Source organism: Pectinophora gossypiella, chromosome 17 (assembly GCF_024362695.1).
Source record: "Pectinophora gossypiella chromosome 17, ilPecGoss1.1, whole genome shotgun sequence".
NCBI classification, from domain to species: Eukaryota; Metazoa; Arthropoda; class Insecta; order Lepidoptera; family Gelechiidae; genus Pectinophora; species Pectinophora gossypiella.
Genome location: NC_065420.1, coordinates 2,597,303 through 2,621,929, shown reverse-complemented (window position 1 = coordinate 2,621,929; position 24,627 = coordinate 2,597,303). Strand labels below are relative to the sequence as shown.

Genomic DNA, 24,627 nt, shown 5'->3' with positions numbered 1-24,627 from the left:
GCTGTAACTACTTGAATGTGACTACCTGAAAGCTTCTGTTCTATATAACTTGTTCCTTATTACACGCCTAAACGGCATTCTTTTTAAAAATTAAACATTTAATTGCAATTTATGCCATTTGCAAAATAAGTTACGCCAATATTGTTATTTCAAAACTGGCGCCCAATATGGGACATTTTATTTTGACCGACAAATATCCGAAATTTTTTTGTTAAGTCGTATTTACATATGTCAGCTAGCTTTGTTTAATCATTCTATTTTTGTTACAGAAAATGAACACCAGGGTATCAGAAATACCAGAGCCACATGAGAAGAGTAAAGGACAAGTCATCCTAGACCACGCCAACGTATGTCTTATTTTATTATATGGGTTTAATAATTTCACATTACCTTTTTGTACTATTTGAGTATTAAATTTAACACATTGCAAGTTAAATAACGGACGCTTCTGAAACAGAACAAGTAAATATAATTATAGCAAATCGGAATATATTATTGTTCTTTATTCAAAATTTAAGCTACGCTTTAGATTATTAACAACCATTTCATCGTGTTTTCTTGTACAATGTTGTTTAGATTCAATCAAAAACTGACTCTCGAAAGTAGGTGAAAAATATATCACCATTGTTTACATTCCTAAAATATTTCAAACATTTTCGGCCTAAAATCTTACAGAATGGCCATACCTAATTATTTTTGAAATACTACCAATTGTAACACAAAAATATAAATTAGATTCTTCAGTTTCCTTGTCGGGACGACTTTCAGAAACTGAGGGGGTGATTGCAATACAACTATGTAATAGTTCGTGCGGCACGCCAATAGATGGCGTTAGTAGTCTATTAGAACGCGGTATCGACATTGTTATTAGATTCTAACAAGACACTACACAATTGGCGCCCAACGTGGGGCGCCTTCACAATTAATTTGGGAGCAAATAGTTTTTCCTAGTAGAACCGTATTGTAAAGCTTCCTTACTCATACTTTTAATTTCACTATTTACGTATAAACAGCTTGTATTTGTATGTAAGCTTATACTACCTTGTTTGTTTTCAGGCAATGTTGGATAACATAAAACATTCCATAGTGCTTCTACAAATAGCTAAGGTACAGTTGTATTTTCGTATTATTCAAACGCATAATAGTACTTAGGCAGTAATAATCATTAACAGTGACTAATTATTACGGTAGTTAGTGTATAATTTACATAGCGAATATATAGATTTTTATACAAATACCTTACGTTCGGCGCACTACTAAAGAATAAAGAATAATACTACGTATAGAACGGTAACTCTCCGCCCCGCACCAATACATATCGAGCGCCAACCTCACCCCCTCTGGGTCTTACTTTAGTCTTAAATTAGTGTAAGCGCTAAAGAGTAAATCTCTAGACAGACGGATCGCATTTCAACTGTAATCCAACCGCAAATTGCAGTTCCGATGCAGTTGATACGATTGCAAACCAAACGGGCAGTCCGATTGCAGTTCAGTTGCAGTCGGCTGCACAGTTGGCAGTCGGATTGCAGTTAAATGCGGTCCTTCTGTCTAGAGCCTTAGGGGGAGCGCGTGGTCTACGTCTCGCTCACACTTAGGCAGCACACGATAAGTATGAGATTTTTGTGTGCAGTGTCCGAAGTGTGGCAGTACATAAACTAAAAAAAATATCGGTGCGCTACATAAATAAAAATAAAAAATCGTTTATTTTCAACGTAGGGTCATCAGAGAAGACTTAGTCAAGATTCTATATTAATAGTATCGTACAATAATAGTCTACCTCGAAACGTGTTACGGCTGAGGAGAAGAAGCGACGCGAGAAACTCCTCAAGGACACACTCTTCTTTTATGGTTAGATCTAGTCCTGCATTGGGGGTAGGTAGGGTGTAGTCATACGTGGGGATGCTTAAAGGGGCACGCGGAATAGGCTTCTTGACAACCTAGTCAAATGAGATACGAGATACGAAACGTCAGAACGAAAGATTTCTATGGAATTTGTACGCAAATACTGTCCTGTGACGTCATCAATAAAAGGGATCAAACGTTGTACTCATTATTACTTAATTCGGAAATAAAATTCGAAAATAGCTCGAAAAGTAAAATGAGATAGATTTTTGATCATCTCAGACTGGTTTCTATTTAAAAATTAAGTAATTTACTGACTAATGTATTTAATTACTATTACTTGTCACATATATAAAAATCATAAAAACTGTAAGTAAATCTTTTAAAGTTCAAAATGTCCTTGCCAAGTAAATATAAAAAAAAAAATTGGTCATGGGTAATTTATTTTGTACAAAATGGCAACGCAGGGTGGGATGACGTCAGCTGGGCTAACCTTGAAATGTTAGCTGTCACTTTTGAGCATACCTGGTTTTCTTATACCATGGCTGAGATGACGTCAGCGCGGCTAACCTTGAAATGTTAGCTGTCACTTTTGAGCATACTTGGTTTACTTATACCATGGGTGATATGACGTCAGCGCGGCTAACCTTGAAATGTTAGCTGCCCCTTTTGAGCATACCTGGTTTTCTTATACCATGGGTGAGATGACGTAAGCGCGGCAACCTTGAAATGTTAGCTGTCACTTTTGAGCATACCTGGTTTTCTTATACCATGGCTGAGATGACGTCAGCACGGCTAACCTTGAAATGTTTGCTGTCACTTTTGAGCATACTTGGTTTACTTATACCATGGGTGATATGACGTCAGCGCGGCTAACCTTGAAATGTTAGCTGCCCCTTTTGAGCATACCTGGTTTTCTTATACCATGGGTGAGATGACGTAAGCGCGGCAACCTTGAAATGTTAGCTGTCACTTTTGAGCATACCTGGTTTTCTTATACCATGGCTGAGATGACGTCAGCACGGCTAACCTTGAAATGTTTGCTGTCACTTTTGAGCATACCTGGTTTTCTTATACTATGGGTGAGATGACGTCACCTTGAAATTAGCTGTCACTTTTGTGCGTACCTTGTTTTGCCATAGTGTTAATAATTAGAAAGTAAATAACATAGTCTGACGTCAGTTATTGTTTTCAGAATACCGTGAATCCAGTGAATGGCGTGTACCAGGGTCCCACCAATCCTTCCCAACATATCAAACAAGGCAGTATGAGTGAGTTTTCAACAATAGGTACGGCTACAATACTATCATGTATGTAGTACAGAACCTTGTCGTATTAAAACATTATCCTAACATAGCATCACGCCTGTATCCCCGACGGGGTAGGCAGAGGTGTATAGTATACAGAGTTAATGACATCGTAACGAAAACTGAGAGATGATTCAGACCATGACTGAGCTGATATCATGAGGATTTTTTCGTCGCAAAAGTATCGAACTGAATTTTTCGACAGAAAATTCCACTTCATATCAACTCAGAATCATGGTCTGAATCATCCCCCTCAGTATTCGTTACGGCGTCACTAATACCCATACATATTGTATGGCTACTTGCATGTACTTTTAAGGGGTGTAAGTGACATCGTAACGAATACTGAGGAGGGTGATTTAGCTCATAATTCTGAGTTACTATCAAGAGGAATTTTCCAACGCAAAAGTATAGTTATCTTCAATTGCTGCTTAGCAATAAGGCCGCCATTGTAATGTATCTTTCGTCCATGTCTGTAAAACTTGTTTTGTATGTTGTGTGCAATAAAGTATATTTGTATTGTATTTGTATATTATAAGCTTTCACACATGCCTGTAAGGGAAACTAGTATGAAAATATAATGTATGACATTGCGCAGGCCCGGAGCCGGCGCAGCGCGTGGAGCTGGGCGCGGAGTGCCGCGAGCTGGCCACGCCGACGCACGCGCCGCTGCAGTCGCTCGAACACATGGACGCGCCGCGTATGTATACTTATATCGTGTGGCTTGCGACGTGGATGACCAACCACCCTCATCAACCTGGTGTCACGGTCACGTGACTTCCGAAGCACGGACGTATGTATACTACACTAGCTGTTACCCGCGAATCCGTTCGTGTGAAACCCTACAACTATTAAAACTACACGGTATTATAATAATATGTCGTACGCAATAGTTGAAACTATGGATGTATCATGCAAACTTTGCCACCGCTTTTCATCCCCTTAGGAGTTGGTGCGATTTTAATTTCCTTCCCCCCGTCCCTCCCCCTCCTCTTATCCCATCTCCGCCACCCCTCCTCTTTCCCCTAGTCTCCTCCCCTTTCCCCTCTCCGCCATCTCCTCAGCCTGCTTCTTCGAGGATACTGGAGGGTTAAAAACGCCACACCGAAGCAATTCATCTAAAAAAACAATATTGCTATTTGACATATGTGTGCATTGCGCACTTACTTTTATATGCGCGACAAATGTCAAAATGCAATATTGCTTGTTTAGATGAATTGCTTTGTCGTGGCCTTTTTAGTAGTTAATAAAGTAGTTAATGCCATCTGCGGCAAATCTACAATAAGTCACGTAATAACAAAAAAATATAAAAAGAATAAACCTTTTTAAACCCCCAGTTGTGATGCTACGTTATGCTGTCAGCTGTGATGTTGATTTTAACCAAAGCTCTCGTTACAGGACAGGCGATGTCCCTCCTCGTGCCAGACACGTCATACTCATCATCGGAAGGGGAAGACGACTTCTTCGACGCCGACGACGGTGCTGATGCTCCAGGGCCCAGGTTAGTGCGTAGACTAAGTTGTCTCTGTATGTACTCTTATGTATGTACGTAAAAACTTGTCTCTCCTTCCGAGAAACTGTGAAAGGCATACTTACAAAACAAGGAATAAAAATAAAATTGTTGTTCAAAATTCTAGATTAAGTAAATTAAATTCATCTTTTTTGGGGTTATGTATACGTTTTTACAATAAAATACCAGATAATATTTTAAATTTGTCAGAAAATAAATTTAAAGCTCATATGAATCTTACTTTATGTAAAAAAGCTTATTATAAGATTAATGAGTTCCTAAATGATAAAAATGTCTGGTATTGAATGTGATCCTCTAGTTATTAAATAACTTGTAATGTATACCCTCATTGGTTTTTAAAAGATGTGTTGCTGATGCAGTTTCTTGTCATTTTTTCTCCTCAGCCATAACACCTTGCGAAATGACGTAAATTCAAAAATGTTATATTGACCTTCAACAAGTTGATCCATGATAATTACGTTGAATAAATGATTCTGATTTCTGGACATACTAAGTAAGACAATGGCCCCGATTCCTGCAGACACCGCCTAATTTTATTTTAGGTTATATCCGTCATTTTCGTATCCGTCGAAAAGGAAAGGGACGGATGATTCACAGCTCTTAATTTTAGGAAGAATGAGTAAATGAATGAATAACCCGGGCGAATCAAAAGGTACGCCGCTGGTATGCATTCCGTTTGACGTGCTGTCTACTTAACTTTGTCAGGTTATTGACGGATGTAAAATTTTTAGACGGTTGTTTTAGATTTGTGCTTAAAATTGACGTGTGTTCCATAAATTTTATGCTTGTCGATTACCCGTCCCTTTCCTTTTCGGCGGATAAGAAAATGACAGATATAACTTAAAATAAAATTAGATGGTATTTACAGGAATTAGCACCAATGAGTGACTCTCCAATCGACGTTCCCCAAACACACGGCGTTGTTCACTGTTAACGTGATAACTATTTTCTCATTGCTGGGGTACATAATTATTCAAAAATGTAATGTAGTCAACAGCCTCCGTGGTCTAGTGGTTAGAGCGTTAGGCTCACGATCTGGAGGTCCGGGTTCGATTCCCGATGGGGACATTGTCGAAATCACTTTGTGAGACTGTCCTTTGTTTGGTAAGGACTTTTCAGGCTTGAATCACCTGATTGTCCGAAAAAGTAAGATGATTCCGTGCTTCGGAGGGCACGTTAAGCCGTTGGTCCCGGCTATTAGCCGTAAAAAACACCTCCACCAACCCGCAGTGGGGCAGCGTGGTGGAGTATGCTCCATACCCCCTTCGGTTGATTGAGGGGAGGCCTGTACCCAGCAGTGGGACGTATATAGGCTGTTTATGTATGTATGTATGTAATGTAATGGCAGAAGCATATGTAAAACTAATTGTTGTTTGATATTTGGATCACATTATGTGAGAAGTGTGTCAGGATCGAAGCAAATTTAATTCTATAGTCTCTGCTTACCCCGGTGGGAAATAGGTGTGAGTTTATGTATGTATGTATGATGCTGAGTTTACGCTTTTTTTAAGACAATATCTATGATTCTTACACTAGGCACAGCCTGTATCGTAAGAATCATCTTTATTACGTAGACAAAATATATCAGTGGTTCCATTAAAGACTTTTGCTTACGCTGCGGCCTCGTTTTGGTCGCGCGCTTAAATCTATTATAAGTCAGCAACTGTCTAACCATATCCATCCCCCTAGCATTATCCCGTTTCTCACAGCGTCCTAACTTGAAGATTTGACAGGTCCGATTTCTTACAGAAGCGACTGTCTGACCTTCCAACCCGCGAAGGGAAAACCAGCCCAATACAGGTTAGGTATCATACCTCAGAAAATGCATTTCTCGAGAACGTGGGTTTCCTCACGATGTTTTCCTTCGCCGCATAACATAAACTGCCTATATAAGTCCCACTGCTGGGCACAGGCCTCCCCTCAATCAACCGGAGGGGGTATGGAGCATACTCCACCACGCTGCTCCACTGCGGGTTGGTGGAGGTGTTTTTACGGCTAATAGCCGGGACCAACGGCTTAACGTGCCTTCCGAAGCACGGAATCATCTTACTTTTTCGGACAATCAGGTGATTCAAGCCTGAAAAGTCCTTACCAAACAAAGGACAGTCTCACAAAGTGATTTCGACAATGTCCCCATCGGGAATCGAACCCGGACCTCCAGATCTTGAGCCTAACGCTCTAACCACTAGACCACGGAGGCTTCGACAATAGTTTAGGATGTGCTGGATTCGAACCTGGGACCGCAAAGTGGGAGGCAAGCGTTCTAGCAATGGCTTCTGGTAGCCTAGAAAGTTCCTCATTTAAAATGGCAATCTCATTACAGCTATACCTAGTGTTGCTATTAGTTTAAAATGCGTTACACTACTGCATATATTCATATTTGCATAATGGTAATAAAAATTATTTGCACGCGGGAGTGGGGCAGAGGTCGATGACCGGGTCAGTAGGGCTGTGCACTTTGTGAAATTTATACGAAAACAGTTCACTTATCGAAATACAAAATTATTTAAAATTACACATCCTTATAGTGCCTCGTCTGCGATTGTTGAAGTTAAGCAACTTTCGCAAAGGCCGGTCATAGGATGGGTGACCACAAAAAAAAAGTTTTCGTCTCGAGCTCCTCCGTGCTTCGGAAGGCAGGTTAAGCCGTTGGTCCCGGCTGCATTAGCAGCCGTTCATCATCATCACCAGCCCATTGACGTCCCCACTGCTGGGGCACGGGCCTTCCCTATGGATGGGTAGGGAGATCGGGCCTTAAACCACCCCGCGGGCCCAGTGCGGATTGATGGTTATTAACGACTGCTAACGCAGCCGGGACCAACGGCTTAACGTGCCTTCCGAAGCACGCAGGAGCTCGAGATGAAAACTTTTTTTTTGTGGTCACCCATCCTATGACCGGCTTTTGCGAAAGTTGCTTAACTTCAACAATCGCAGACCGAGTGCGTTTACCGCTGCGCCACCGAGCTCCTCAGCAGCCGTTAATAACCATCAATCCGCACTGGGCCCGCGTGAATGTTTAAGGCCCGATCTCCCTATCCATCCATAGGGAAGGCCCGTGTCCCAGCAGTGGGGACGTTAATGGGCTGATGATGATGATGATGATAGTGCGTCGTATGCGTTAGAGTAGATAGAAACCACGACATGAGGGACTTTTCAGACTACGTCACTCAAAAACAATGTAGATGGCGCTTCTTCTTCTATCGTGTGGATTGAGAGGTACATTACCAACCTCATCAACCCTGGTGTCAGGGTTATTATTGAGCCGCCAAAGGCCCCTGACATGGCTCATGTAACGACTACTTACTTAAATCATTAAGTAGTAACCGGGACCAACGGCTTAACGTGCCCTCCGAAGCACGGATCATCTTACTTTTTGGACAATCAGGTGATCAGCCTGTAATGTCCTAACCAAACTAGGGATCACAAAGTGATTTTTGTGATATGTCCCCACCGGGATTCGAACCCGGGACCTCCGGATCTCGAGCCCAACGCTCAACCACTGGACCACGGAGGTCGTCCAGTAGATGGCGCTGTACAGATTTTACAAATACAAATACATTGCACATAGCACACAAAACAAGTTTTACACGCATGGGCGAAAGAACTGGCGGAGATTTTTCTTCGATTAAAACGGATAACAGACATGCATATTTTATCTTTGTTTTTAGGTATAAACGATGACCCTTTTTATTACACCCAGACACATTTACATCTTCCACACATTATTATATTGATTTTTTTTATTATATATTTTTTTACCTATTATTTTTTATAAGATATAATCTTACATAAACATAAACAGCCTACATACGTCCCACTGCTGGGCACAGGCCTCTCCTCAATCAACCGGAGGGGGTATGGAGTATATTCCACCACGCTGCTCCAATGCGGGTTGGTGGAGGTGTTTTTACGGCTATTAGCCGGGACCAACGGCTTAACGTGCCCTCCGAAGCACGGAATCATCTTACTTTTTCGGACAATCAGGTGATTCAAGCCTGAAAAGCCAAACAAAGGACAGTCTCACAAAGTGATTTTGACAATGTCCCCATCGGGAATCGAACCCGGACCTCAAGATCGTGAGCCTAACGCTCTAACCAATTTAAATATAGTAGTGGTTGCTTGTTGTTTTATTAAGACTAGTGGCTTGGGTAATCCTCACTTCTGTACGTAGTACTTATTATTCCTTTTTTTTTTTTGACGTGACTTATTGTAGATTTGCCGCAGATGGCATTAACTACTTGGCCGGACAAATTTATTTTGAGTGTAGGTACGGTACTTGTATAAGATTACGCAAAAATCTACCTAACAGCAACTGGTTAATTCCCTACAACTCATGAATATGAAATTTTATTAGCGTCGAAGTTAAAAAAGGTCACTTCAGTGCATTATCCCTTTGACCTGTTCGTTGACCTTTGACCTATTTCCCGCATGCACACTAGCCTTACACTGGATCTAACCAATTTTAAGTACTTAAAAAATAGAAAAGATACTTAGAATATAACGTAAGCTCACGGCTATATCCCAATCGGGGTAGTCAGAGGTAGAACCCACACCTGACCGATCTTTGTTTTATATTATGATGTAGTAGTACTTAATAAATAAATAAATAAATAAACTTTTTGTTAGATTGGTGCGATAGATCGAGAATTTAAGATCCTTAAAAGTCACTGTGGCCCTGTGATACGGTCACGAGCATTAATATGTATACACTTTGGTACCATGTCACATTAACTTTTTTGACAAATTGAACTGTAAGTCTCACTAAAAGTCAAATATGTTAGTGCGACAGAGTCCTAAAGTGGGTACATTATATTGCTCATGACTCATGTATGCACAGCGGCTTGCTTCTCAACCGAGGAGCGCCGATTCGAATCCCGGTACCGGACATGCACGAATGAGTACAATTACTCATTCGTATCAATATCAATATCTTATCAAGATCAATATCTGAAGTGCAGTTTTCACTAACACAGTTGGCTCGACCATTAATAGACAGTGATAAGGCTCACCACTTATCACGTTGGTATAACAGAAAGCTCGGTGAGGTGTGGGTACTTAGTTCATCTTACGGTGTAAATACCGCTGACTACCCCAATTGGGATATAGTCGTGAGCTTATGCTATATATGTTCGGGCTAATCTCACGAACCACTAAACGGATTTGCATGCGGTTTTTTTTTCTGTTATTGTCTGCATTTACTGATATTAAACAGCTAAATTACTCAATTGTATAACAATATTTTATGTTTATTTATTTTTTAAAGGATTTCTATGGCCCTGTGCCGAGGTTTTTCTTGCAGCTTCTTTTCTCCGGCTATACAGGTTGTGAGAAGCTGCAGTAGTTTTATGCGGATGAGACGTTCGTTATGTAAAATTGACGATTCAAAGTGTAACTACGTTACCTATTAAATAAATATATTTTTGAATTTGAATTTCTTTACGAAGATTGCTTGGTGAAGATATCTCAAACGAAGCCGGATCGAGTCGTTAGTCAATTAAAAGTACAACTTCAACTTAACAATTTTAAACGAGAAGTGTTTCAATAAAACTGAAACATTTCATTTCTGGAACGGCGTTTGGCCGTTTATTCAGCCAATTTTGCCGTGTCAAGCGAAAATTGAATTCGAGTGTTATAATTGTTCTGAATTCCAGCGTTTTTGCATCGAGTTCAAAGTTCGTCGCACCCCTTTAATGTATTTTATACACTGCGGTTGTATTATACTAATACAAAACTATAATTCTTATTAAAAACCAAATCAATGAATTTGATTACGCATTAAATATACAAATAAATTTATAGTAACTTTCATGTTTTTTCCAAGAAAACCTTGAGTAAAATTTCAAAACCATTCAACCAGTACTACGAAACTTATTCATATTGTTAAAAGGGTAAGTCAATTATTATATCGGATCGTGGTTCGTGCCTTTATATTCCTGACCTTTACGATCACCGATAAGCTGTAAAAGTAATAAGTAATGGTCTATGACCGATTATGTATAGATATAGGGGGCTATATTGTCTAACACAACATAACGGTAGTCAGAGGTATGCGGTGGATCGCATGATGAACTAAGTAGCCACACCTCACCGAGCTTTCTGTTAGACCAACGTGATAGGTGGTGAGCCTTTTCACCGTATATAATAGTCGAGCCAACTGTGTTATGTGTTGTTGTGTGTATATTATTTAAAATATATCTGATGCAACCATTACCTTATTACAAAGTAACAGAATTGAACTCTGCGTTAATTCAGCTCCCTGAAAAATCACAAAAGTCACGCAATATGACGGACATTTAGAAAAGTAATTGCAGTTTGGTTTTCAATTACAAACGAATGCTAATTTACATGTTCATCAATTATTGGATTTATCGTGTATCAGAATTTGAATTCAGAACTATAACTACTAATTTCCATGTTCATCAATTATTGGATTTATCGTGTATCAGAATTTGAATTCAGAACTATGTTACTGTTGTGTTTCTGAATAAAAACAAAACAATAAAATACTTAGTTTTGAATTCAAATTCTGATACACGTTATGAACATGGAAATTAGCATTCGTATGTATTTGGAAATGCGATGATTATCGAGAATTAAGAAAAGCACTAAAATCGTACGTAAACTTAAGTAATATAAACTCACAACATACACTCACATATGTACATAAACTCACGCCTATTTTCCACCGGGGTAAGCAGAGACTATAGAATTCCATTTGCGATCCTGACACCCTTCTCTTGCTTCCTCCACATTCATCAATCGCTTCATACACGCACGCCGGTTCAGAGTAAATCATACTAAACCTTTTCTAAGGACATCTCCAATTTGGTCAATAAACTCATTATTACACATAAGTTAAAATGCGTAAAAACTGCATAATTCAATAAACCCAATATTATTGCTACATTTTAATCGATCGTTCAGTTTAATTTCTATAATATTTTCCTGTAACCAGAAGCGAATGCGCACACCAAACAACGGCTATTTATATCAACAGTTTAAAAACAAGTTCGTGGAAATATTGCAATTTCCCGAAACATGTTTTTGTTTTGTATTGAAACAATGTCTTGGCCCGATTCCTGAGTACTTCCTTGTTGCAAAACTTTTGAAACAGCGAAATATATGTTTCGTCACATATTTACTAAGAGAAATCGAAAAATATCTGATTTGACGGCACTTGAACGCAGCTCTTGTCAAGCCGGGACGAGCGTGTAAGGCTAAGCGCGCATTACGATAAAAAATCGTTAGTTTTTTAGTGCGAAATAAAATCGCAAACTACAATAATAGGGTTCATAGGGTTCGCTTCATAGGGTACAAAATACAATACGAATTCGCATCTGCAATTTTAAATCGCAAACGATTAATTTTCGCAGTGCGCGGATTGTAGTGTATTTCTGTGGTTGACAGATTTGCGATAATTATTCGCAACGAATTTTTATCGTAATGCGCGCTTAGCCTAACACACGCAATAGAAGAAAGAGGTTGGAAGGGCCAAGGACGCAAAACGCGCGCCATACAAGTATAAGCAAGTAGTTAATACTTCAACTTTCGTAGTGCGACAGGGTTCTAAAGTGGGTACATGATATTGCTCATGTGTGTACATTGTAACCTTATTATAACTTTATTTTACTAACTCAAATTACTTCTCAGAAAACATAAATAATTTAAAAATTTTCATATACGAATTACCCTTTTGTCATTGTTAAAACTTTCAGTAACTTAGACACAGAGTTATGAAGAGCCCTTTTGAGAAATATTGCGAACGACGGTCTTAAGGGAACGCTAGAACTGAAACTTTGGCAGACTTGAGAGTTTTGAGATGTGAACTTCGTTGCTACAATAATATTATAAGTAAAAGAAAATACAGCTAGGTTTTTTATTGGGGACATAAAATAACAGTAGGGGTGACACACAGGAACAAAGCGACATTCCCTTTAATAGTAATGTACATATATTATTTATTTATTACGTCATCACCCTACCATTATCCCGTTTTTCACAGGGAAAGCTCACCTAACCTGAAAATTTGACAGGTCCGGTTTTTTACAGAAGCGACCGATGCGAACAAATAAGCTAGCGATGTATTTATTACATACAACATGGTGTTAGTGACACCGTAAAAACTACTGAGGGGGATGATTCAGAACATTGATGAAAATTTTTGTGTTTTTTTTTTTTAAATAATTTCTATTCCATACGACGGGCAATTCCACTTGACATCAACTCAGAATTATAGTCCGAATCATCCCTCAAAGTTTTCGTTACGATGTCACTAACACCATGTTGTATGTAATAAATATATCGCTAGCTTATTTGCTCGCATCGGTAACTTCTGTAAAAAACCGGACCTGTCAAATCTTCAGGTTAGGTTAGGTTAGGGAAACGATCATGTAATAAATACATCGCTCCCTTATTGCATTGCATGCATCGGTCGCTTCTGTAAAAAACCGGACCTGTCAAATCTTCAGGTTAGGTTAGGGAAATAATCGTGTTATAAATACATCGCTCCCTTATTGCATTGCATGCATCAGTCGCTTCTGTAAAAACCGGACCTGTCAAATCTTCAGGTTAGGTTAGGTTAGGGAAACGATCATGTAATAAATACATCGCTCCCTTATTGCATTGCATGCATCGGTCGCTTCTGTAAAAAACCGGACCTGTCAAATCTTCAGGTTAGGTTAGGGAAATAATCGTGTTATAAATACATCGCTCCCTTATTGCATTGCATGCATCAGTCGCTTCTGTAAAAACCGGACCTGTCAAATCTTCAGGTTAGGTTAGGTTAGGGAAATGATCGTGTTATAAATACATCGCTCCCTTATTGCATTGCATGCATCAGTCGCTTCTGTAAAAACCGGACCTGTCAAATCTTCAGGTTAGGTTAGGTTAGGGGGATGATCCTGTAATAAATACATAATATACATTACTATTAAAGGAAATGTCGCTTTGTTCCTGTGTGTCATGGTATCACCTACTTGTTTGTCTAATAGGGAAATAGTAATATAAATTATCGTTTAATAATTATAATGGCATAACTACTTATGCAACCGCATAACGGTACTTAAGATATAGGTACTTCATTGTTTTCTTTAATCAACATAACTTACTTAACGGCCTCTGTGATCCAGTGGTTGAGCGTTGGACTCACGATCCGGAGGCCCCGGGTCCGAATCCCGGTTGGGACATATCACAAACATCACTTTGTGATCCTTAGTTTGGTTAGGACATTACAGGCTGATCACCTGATTGTCCGAAAGTAAGATGACCCGTGCTTCGGAAGGCACGTTAAGCCGTTTGTCCCGGTTACTACTTTACTGATGTAAGTAAGTAGTCGTTACATGAGCCATGTCAGGGGCCATTGGCGGCTCAATAGTAACCCTGACATCAGGGTTGATGAAGCTGGTATTCCACCTCACAACCCACACGATAAGAAGAAGAAGACTACATAATATACATGCCAACTACTTTTTTTTATTATAGATATGTCCAATAAAAGCGCTGCTCACGATAGAACGCTTGACTCTCAATTTGAGGTCGTAGGTTCGAATCCCAGCATAGGCCTAAACCAATGATTTTCGAATTCATGTTTGGGTCATAAATGATTATCACTTGCACAGCGGTGATGGAAAACATCGTGAGAAATATATTTCAGAAGAATGTCACCTAACCTATACTGGGCTGGTTTCCCTTGGCGGGTTGAAAGGTCAAACAGGCTGTCGTTTCTGTAGAAAACCGGACCTGTCAAATCGTCAGGTTAGGTAAGCGGACCATGTGAAAAACGGGATAATGCTACGGAGATGATGATGAAGATCTAATAAAAAAGATTTGTAACTGTTTGTTTGATATGTTAACTTCGGTTTTTGAGAAATAAAGACGTACTGGAGTAAATAAATTGTCCTGCTCCATTTCTTCTCTTAGCCGTGACGCTTACGCTTAGCCAAGTAGTTAGGTAAAATTGTCTACCTTTTGACAAGTCGTTTCATGACCAAATAGATCCATATTACATTTCCCATATAGCATACTATATCCCAATTGGCATAGTCAGATGTAATGTACCCACATTAGGACTCTGTCGCACTAACGTATTTGACATTTAGTGAGACTTGCAGTTCAATTTGTCAAAAAAGTTAATGTGACATGGCACCAAAGTGTACACATATTAATGCTCGTGACCGTACATCATAATACATATAATATTGTTATACAATTGTGTAATTTAGCTGCCTAATATCAGTAAATGCAGACAATAACAGAAAAAAAACCGCATGCAAATCCGTTTAGTGGTTCGTGAGATTAGCCCGAACATATATAGCATAAGCTGACTACTATGTCCCAATTGAGGTAGTCAGAGGTATTTACACCACAAGATGAACTAAGTACCCACACCTCACCGAGCTTTCTGGTAGACCATATCGCCATATCGCCGTCTATAATGGGCCAGACAACTGCGTTAGTGAAAACTGCACTTGAAATCAATTACTCATTCGTGCATGTCCGGTACCGATCTAAGCACCCACACCTCACCGAGCTTTCTGTTAGACCAACATGATAGATGAGCCGTATCGCCGTCTATAATGGTCGAGCCAATTGTGTTAGTGAAAACTGCGCTTAAGATAAATACTCCATAAAATCATTGGTGCAAGTGTGGTACCGGGGTTCGAACCGACGCTCCCTGTATGAGAAGCAAGCAAAACAGGAGCAAAGTGACTTCCATAGGTCCATATAGCACAAATAATGTGATTTAGTAGTAAAGGTATTGCCACCGGTTTATTTATAAACAAATTCGTCCGTATGCTTGTCCGTCGATCGCCGCAGCGCGCTCTGCGCCGACGCGGTGCGGCACGGCCAAAGAGTAACGAATACAGACAGAATTGACACTCGATTGATACGACACTCTGAGAATGAGATTTTACCTATCCGCTTGTTTAGCTGAAGGAACTCAAAAAAATATACCTACTTAATTAAATTACGTTGGCATATCTGTCTGTTACTTCGTGGTAGATAGTAGAAAGTGTCTTATAGTAATAGAAAAGAAATAAATATTTTTAGGTAGTTGGAAAAAAAACATAAAAAGTAAAGAACCCCGCAATATTCGATTTGTCGGTTTGGAATACTGTACTATCATAATATATTTTAGTACATATTTCTACTTCATACTGTGATCGTACTTATCACACTAAGCAGTTTAATTTCTCACAACAGTTTTTGTAGTTCTGGGTCTCTAATATTGTTTTCTTTCATCTCTAAGTATTTATGTAAAGTTATCAATAGGTCAACAACATTGCTTAATACCCGAATAAACAATTATAGTGACAAACTTTCCAATCATTAGCTTATCATTTTGTATTTAGAAATGTATTGCGTCCTAATATCATTTATTGAACTTAGCTCTCGTGCAATATGGAAGTATCAATCACACGAAATACTAGCGAAATGATTTTGTATTTTTTCTATGTTTCTCTTGATATATTAGAGGTTTTTCCCGACCAAAGAAAGGGTGAAGAGTGTTATTTTATACTTACATTTAATATAAATAATATAATATAATAATAACAAGTACTCAATGCAGTATTCAGTTAGTACCTACTCGCCCATCTGCGCATACAATCTCTGCTCATCTTGCACGTTTGGCAAGCAGTGCACGACGCGCCGTGCTAGCGTTCACACCCCTCGTTCAATCAATACAACAACAACGGTTGATCCGGTTGATCAACAGCGATTGCGATTCAACCACCGCGCGTTTCCTAACGACAAAATTACGTACGTTGCCGTGTGTTTTCAATAATGTTTTTTTACATTATTTCACCATTCCAAGTTTTCACCGTGTTTTGTTTTTCATGTTCTCATTTTAAAATTAGACTTGTGTTTATGTTTTTTCATTGTGATATTTTTGGCCAGATTGTGTTGTGTTTAGAGTAGCTCGTATTTTGTAACTAAACATACTTTTTGGGACTTAACTTTTTTGTATGATATAGTGAGGAAATGCTCTAGAGATAGAAATTTCGAGTAGCGCTACTGAAACTTTTGGGCATGGAACTCTACGTCTAGGTAGTAGAGTTGTGTTAGGCATGACAGTATCTGAAAGGTTCTCCTGTGTAGTTAGCAATGAAATCACACTTTTACGAAGGGGTTCACCCGGTGTAGTGACTTAAGACGTAGTAACATTATGACGTCATTTTGGGCAGTTTTCTCATAAAAAAATCACTAATAATATTGCCTTTGTTAAAAGAGGAAAATTATGCTATATTTTTGCATGATTCTGGTATTTATATTCAAAGGCCATTTTGTAGAAAATAAGTCTGGTAATGCATGTTTCCTTGTTTATATGGCAGTAATAGGCTAATACGACAACTATGTGTGCTTTAAATATTTTATAAAACTAACTAGCGACCCACCTCGGCTTCGCTCGGGTGCAATGCTGAGGAAAAAATGAAATTATTTACGACATCACATTAAAAACCTCAAAAATAACAGCATTTCTCCACTATTTAATGGATGTTATTATACATATATATAAACCTCCATCTTGAATCACTATATCTATTAAAAAAACCGCATCAAAATCCGTTGCGTAGTTTTAAAGATTTAAGCGTACGGGATATAGGGACAGAAAAAGCGACTTTGTTTTATACTATGTAGTGATGTAATACATAATGTATGACCCGATTCTATATACTTTTTACGAAATACGTGACGTGCAGGCGATACGACTCACCAGCCATCACGTTGGTCTAACAGAAAGGGATGAGGTGTGGGTACTTAGTTCATCTTGCGATTAATATACCTGTGACTACCCTAATTAGGATATAGTTAGCCATACTACCCGTGTGTGTTACTTTGTGGGTCACTATTGACCCGTCAAAGGCCCCTGACTTGGCTCATGTAACGACTACTAACATCAGTAAGTAGTAACCGGGACCAACGGCTTAACGTGCCTTCCGAAGCACGGAACATCTTGCTTTCGGACAATCAGGTGATCAGCCTGTAATGTCCTAACCAAACTAGGGACCATAAAGTATTTTTTGTGATATGTCCCCAATCGAACCCAGGACCTCCGGATCGTGAGCCCAACGCTCAACCACTGGACCACGGAGATCGTTACAATAGTTATGAGCGATAGGCTGATCCCTTGTCACCATAAGCATCATCATATCTTAGGACTTCGTATCAACAGTGGCTGAACCATGTTAGGACCCTCGCATATCGCTGAAAGTTTTATCTTGCAGTTGTCTGTGAGTTGTTTTCTGACAATTTCTGTCTACCCACTTGATAGTTTCAGGCGTGTACTTATGATTGAATATAGTATTAGCTGTTACCCGCGACTTCGTTCGCGTGAAATCCTATTATCAAAATTATAGAAGTTTCATACAAACTTTGCTACCTCTTTTTAACCCCTTAGGGGTTGAATTTCGATACTATTTACTTAAGTAACTATATTAATAAGCCGAAGGTTTTCGGTAGGTCTGGCAGAGGAAGACCTAGAAGGACGTTCATTGACCAAACTATACTACTGTATAAAACGATTGATGAATGTGGAGAAAGCAAGAGAAGTGTGTCAAGATCGAAGCAGATGGAATTCCATAGTCTCAGCTTAATACGGTGGGAAATAGGCGTGAGTTTATGTAGTAACTATGTAGTTGTTACATTAACCATATTGGATACCATTGGCGGCTCAAAAGTAACCCTGACACCACGGCTGATGAGGTCACTTCACACCCCACACGAATGAAAACAAACGACTTTCAATCTATAAAAACCTTCATCAATTTCTAATGACAAAAACGAATTTCCCAAAGAAACTCAATCGTAATTAGATCGACACTTTCATCACGTGAGATTAAAATCGAGAACACTTCGCGTGACTGTACTTGTATTCAATGCGTATTGAACGCTATTTCTTAACTATTATTATGTTTGTTATAGTCGAAAAACCTGATTTTCCGAAAGTAAGTTGATCCGTGCTTCGGAAGGCACGTTAAGCCGTTGCTCCCGCTTACAACTTACTGATGTAAGTGAGTAATCGTTACATGAGCCATGTCAGGGGCCTTTGGCGGCTCAATAATAACCCTGACACCAGGGTTGCTGAGGTTGGTAATCCACCTCACAACGCACACGATAGAAGGAGATCGTTCTTGTATATTTCGGCAGAATACACTATTTTATTAATGCATGAGCATGAATAGCCTATATACGTCCCACTGCTGGGCACAGGCCTCCCCTCAAACAACCGGAGGGGGTATGGAGCATACTCCACCACGCTGCTCCAATGCGAGTTGGTGGAGGTGTTTTTACGGCTAATAGCCGGGACCAACGGCTTAACGTGCCCTCCGAAGCACGGAATCATCTTACTTTTTCGGACAATCAGGTGATTCAAGCCTGAAAAGTCCTTACCAAGCAAAGGTCTCACAAAGTGATTTCGATGTCCCCATCGGGAATCGAGCCCGGACCTCCAGATCGTGAGCCTTTCGCTCTAACCACTAGACCACGGAGACTGTTTTATTAATACCTATATAGTTATTTTATTAATACCGTCCCATAAGTTATTAAAGACTCATCATCATCAGCCCATTAACGTCCCCACTGCTGGGGCACGGGCCTTCCCTGTGGATGGATAGGGAAAAAAATTAAAGACTATTCAATTCTATTAGGTTGGAAAGTGCCGAATACAACGTACCCCAGGCGTATCATCACCTTCATTACATAACCATCATCATCAACTCAACAGAACCAAAATCAATTATAGAAACCAGTGTGATAAAAATGTGATTTGTGTCAATTATCATTTATATAATTAACAAACATTACTAACAAGTGATACAATGACTGTGTAGGCTCGTTTACTAACAAATTGTGATAGTGTGTGTACAATGCTGCGAGCACTAACTTCTAGACGGTGGTCATTGCGAAGAGATAGCGGGAGCTGGTGAGACATTTGCATATTTTTGCACATTATTTAACTGGGATATACGCACAGAACCTATTTATTTTATGTCAATCCATACCCCGGACACTTCATACAAAACACCTCGATTTACACAGACACTACACATTGACGTTATCGTACACGCGCATCTGTGTGGACGTCTGACGACATACGATTGAAGACTAAAGTAAGACCGAGGGTTGAGGTAAATCTCAGCCGCTGGTGGGGAGCGGAGAGTAGGGGAGTATCCAACAAGTCAAATCAGTTACTTTTTCCTAAAGGTCAAAACAGATTACTATGGAATTTGTATGAAAAAGCAACCTGTGACGTCAGAATAACTTGACAAAATGTCGCATTTATTATTACAATTTTCTTTTTTTAAATTCACAAATAAGTGAAACGTTTTTTGTCACCTTTAGATCTGTCTTTATTTAGTAATCAGAATATCATAATGTACCTTTGAGCTATCATAATGTACCTTTGAGGAGCTCGGTGGCACAGCGGTTAACGCGCTCGGTCTGCGATTGTTGAAGTAAAGCAACTTTCGCAAAGGCCGGTCATTGGATGGGTGACCACAAAAAAAAAAAGTTTTCATTTCGAGCTCCTCCGTGCTTCGGAAGGCACGTTAAGCCGTTGGTCCCGGCTGCATTAGCAGTCGTTAATAACCATCAATCCGCACTGGGCCCGCGTGATGGTTTAAGGCCCGATCTCCCTACCCATCCATAGGGAAGGCCCGTGCCCCAGCAGTGGGGATGTTAATGGGCTGATGATCATGATGATGATGACCTTTGAGCTAGGAAACTTCTTCGGCCTCCATGGTCCAGTGGTTGAGCGTTGGGCTCACGGTCTGGAGGCCCCGGGTTCGAATTCCGGTGGGGACATATCACAAAAATCACTTTGTGATCCCTAGTTTGGTTAGGACATTACAGGCTGATCACCTGTCCGAAGGTAAGAAGATCCGTGCTTCAGAAGGCGCAGTAGTCGTTACATGAGCCATGTCAGGGGCCTTTGGCGGCTCAGTAATAACCCTGACACCAGGGTTGATGGAAGCTAGGAAACTACCCAGTTGCCATTCTACTTCTATACGTAGATTATATATATTTCAATATTATATGTTTATTTGTATTTTTTTAAAGAACGTCTAGGGCCCTGTGCCGAGGTTTTTCTTGCAGCTTCTTTTCCCCGGCTATACAGGTTGTGAGAAGCTGCAGTAGTTTTAGGCGGATGAGATGTTCGTTATGTAAAATTGACGATTCAAAGTGTAACTATGTTACACTTTTACCTATTGAATAAAGATATTTTTGAATTTGAATTATTCATTATTCTATGCCAGAGCCATCTATCTATCTATAATTGCCGCAACATCTCCCTATAGAGCTGTTCTACTTTATTTCCGTTCCGCTGAGCCCACCTGCGCTTTGAAAAGATCCAATTATTCTCAACACTACTGATCCACTTACCTTTCACCTCTGACTCTAAAAAGCAAAGGTCAGATACGGCTGCAGCCTATATTTAGGTGTCTTTCCGAGTATGTCCCCAACGAGATTCGAACCCGGGGCCTCCGCATCGTGAGCACAACGCTCAACCACTGGAACATGGAGGCCGTTACGTGTACTATTTATATAGGTATATTTTTTATTTTTGTATATACAGGGTGGCCCAGAAGTTCACGTTTGAAATGAAAAAATAGATAGAGGGGCTCATTAGCTACCAGAAACACCCCCATGTATGTTCAGCGATTATTTACAGTTTAGGAGATATGACCCATTTTGTACCTTTTTTCTAGATTTTCTACCTTTTCAAAAATCATCATTTTGTCGCTATCTCTTTCTTAATAATTCTTTTATTTAACTTCATAACTAAACCACAAATAAAATATTTGTATTTGTGGTTTTCACTATAAGCCGTGTATCGTCGAGTCTCAATATCGTTATTGAGTTTTCACTAACCTAATTCAGAGTAGGTATTACCACGCCCACCAGGACGCCCACTCACTCAAACGTAACAAGATGAAAGTTATTTCATTATCCGTACCCTTTTAAGTTATTTGTACCTTCTTTCGTGTGGGTTGCAAAGATGTCTGACCTCACCAACCCAGTGGAGCGTTGGGCTCACGATCTGAAGGTCTTGGGTTCGAATCCCTGTGAGGAGTTATCACAAAAATCACTTTATGATGTCTAGTTAGGTTAGGACATTACAAACTAGTCACCAGATTGTCCGAGAGTAAGATGATCCGTGCTTCGGAAGGCACGTTAATCCGTTGGTCCCGGTTACTACTTACTGATGTGAGTACGTAGTAGGCACGGTCGCGATTACTAATATGTATTACACTATGAAACCATGTCATATTAAGTTTTTTGACAAATTAAACGGTAAGTTTCATTAAATCTCAAATATGATAGTGCGACAGGGTTCTAAAGTGGGTACATGATAGTCCTCATGACCGTACATGAGCCATGTCAGGGGCCTTTGGCGGCTCTATAATAACCCATGGTTGCTGACACCGGGGTTGTTGAGGTTGATAATGGTAATCTTATCGTACCAACGCGATTATTATTTCTCATTACAGTTTCTTTCAAACTAAGGTTGCTTGGGGAACTTGCTATTTAGTAATTAGATCGCCTATTTTACTCATTCTGTCCTACTTATATATACTGCATTCCTGATGTTTTTACAGAGATCTTAAAAGTAGAGGAAAGGACAAACAGGAACCCTGTACGGGCACAATAACAACATCTTAAAATAATACACAATGAAAACAGAAAACCAAGAATAAAAATAATAACATATCATAAACTGCCTATATACGTCCCATTGCTGGGCACAGGCCTCCCCTCAATCAACCGGAGGGGGTATGGAGCATACTCCACCACGCTGCTCCACTGCGGGTTGGTGGAGGTGTTTTTTACGGCTAATAGCCGGGACCAACGGCTTAACGTGCCCTCCGAAGCACGGAATCATCTTACTTTTTCGGACAATCAGGTGATTCAAGCCTGAAAAGTCCTTACCAAACAAAGCACAGTCTCACAAAGTGATTTCGACAATGTCCCCATCGGGAATCGAACCCGGACCTCCAGATCGTGAGCCTAACGCTCTAACCACTAGACCACGGAGGCTGTTGAAAATAATAACGATTAAGTTAAAAAAAAATACATACATTTACAATAATCTAATCAGTATCTAAAGATTCGTTCTTTTCATGTGCCATCGTGCAAAAAAGGTTGTTTAGATTCCACGTCATAACCCACACGAGAAAAGGGGAAAAAAATTGCCATCGAATCGAATCATCGAACATTTTAGCTCAGCTTCTACATTCTTCCAGAACATTCCAAAGGCAGTGAACAACCGTATCAACTATTCGCAGAGCGATTCTGCATTCGTTTCCCTTCCTAACGCCGACCTTGGTGCGTTGTACTCACTCATGCATAGACACTATCCCGTTACGTCGAGTGCTTGCAATCATTCAATACGGTAGTTTCAAACTAGTCAAATCAGTTAATAATCTAAATAATTAATACGAAGTTGTGTATTGTGGTTAATGATTATCATCAGCCCATAAACGTCCCCACTGCTGGGACACGGGCCTTCCCTATGGATGGATAGGGAGATCGGGCCTTAAACCATCACGCGGGCCCAGTGCGAATTGATGGTTATTAACGACTGCTAATGCAACCGGGACCAACGGCTTAACGTGCCTTCCGAAGCACGGAGGAGCTCAAAATGAAAACTTGTTTTTTGTGGTCACCCATCCTATGACCGGCCTTTGCGAAAGTTGCTTAACTTCAACAATCACAGACCGAGCGCGTTTACCGCTGCGCCACTGAGCTCCTCAGGTTAATGATCGCATTAAGTTAATTGGAAAATATTCGCGATTGTGTTATTTTATCGGAATATTCAAAAAACCAAGTGTACCTATCTATTTTCGCTTCATGCCATCAAGCCGCTTCGAAACTCGCAATTTTATGGAGTCTGCTCCGAGGGTGGGGGCTTAGGTTTCATCATTCATCGTCATCACATTTCATCATTTCATTAATCATCATCAAGAAAAAAAAAATATATAAGACATGGCTGTATAGACATAGTTCACTTTGCCTTGCCCTTCGGGGAAAACCAAAACTTATAAAAAAGAGAGTGTGACACAAATCTGACGTTTGAGCTACGTATTGTTCAGAAACAATGCTCTGAATTGAGGTTAGACTCTGTCCCAAATTTATTTCCGGGTCTTTTGTGCTTGCCATTTTCCCCGTTAAAACAGCAAGAGCCACTTAGAACGGAAGAGTAGTAGAGTTGAGCGACAGAAAATGGTAAATAACGAGGTATGTTTAATTTTAATAAATTCTTCTTCTTATCATGTGGGATGTGAGGTGGATAACCAAACTCATCAAAATTATTATTGAGCCGCCAAAGGCCCAAGACATGGCTCATGTAACGACTACGTACTTACATCAGTAAGCAGTAACCGGGAACAACGGCTTAACGCTTTTGGACAATCAGGATATGTCCTGAATTAAAAAAATAAAAGACCGACAAAACACGTCAGTTTCTAGGAACACCTTTACATAACATTCCCATCCACTTATAAAAACAAAGGCCCAAGAACGTAAACAAGTATTGTTTATATACCTATTGTTTACAAAGAAGATTACGCAGTATGACAAGGAGAAACCATTCGAAATATCGAAACGGCTTTGGCAGTGAAATGATAACGCCCACACTTCGCGTGCGGAGGGTTGACGTCAAAACGAAATAAGAAATTATTCTTTAAACATAACATGAGCTCACGACTATTTCCCAATTAAGGTAGTCAGTCTTCTTCTTCTTATCGTGTGGGTTGTGAGGTGGAATACTAGCCTCATCAACCCTGGTGTCAGGATTACTATTGAGCCGCCAAAGGCCCCTGACATGGCTCATGTAACGACTACTTACTTACATCAGTAAGTAGTAACCGGGACCAACGGCTTAACGTGCCTTCCGAAGCACGGATCATCTTACTTTCGGACAATCAGGTGATCAGCCTGTAATGT

At 39.9% G+C, this 24,627-nt stretch overlaps 1 protein-coding gene and 1 non-coding gene across 4 annotated transcripts in view; one reads left to right on the top strand and one right to left on the bottom strand.

Moving 5' to 3' along the window:
• Nucleotides 1-24,627, top strand: part of LOC126374321 (oxysterol-binding protein-related protein 9) — a 129,864-nt gene that overhangs the window by 75,569 nt on the left and 29,668 nt on the right. The window contains exons 4-8 of one of the 3 annotated variants that reach the window (XM_050020885.1): nucleotides 270-347; nucleotides 1,057-1,107; nucleotides 3,038-3,113; nucleotides 3,748-3,849; nucleotides 4,548-4,650. In XM_050020885.1, coding sequence (XP_049876842.1) covers nucleotides 270-347; nucleotides 1,057-1,107; nucleotides 3,038-3,113; nucleotides 3,748-3,849; nucleotides 4,548-4,650 — 410 coding nt within the window. Of the gene's footprint in view, nucleotides 1-269; nucleotides 348-1,056; nucleotides 1,108-3,037; nucleotides 3,153-3,747; nucleotides 3,850-4,547; nucleotides 4,651-24,627 lie in introns of all 3 variants that reach the window. The other 2 variants (XM_050020884.1, XM_050020883.1) reach the window with 2 other exon arrangements.
• On the bottom strand, nucleotides 8,123-8,194 carry Trnas-cga (transfer RNA serine (anticodon CGA)). Its single transcript has one exon. It is a non-coding gene; the product is annotated as a tRNA-Ser (tRNA).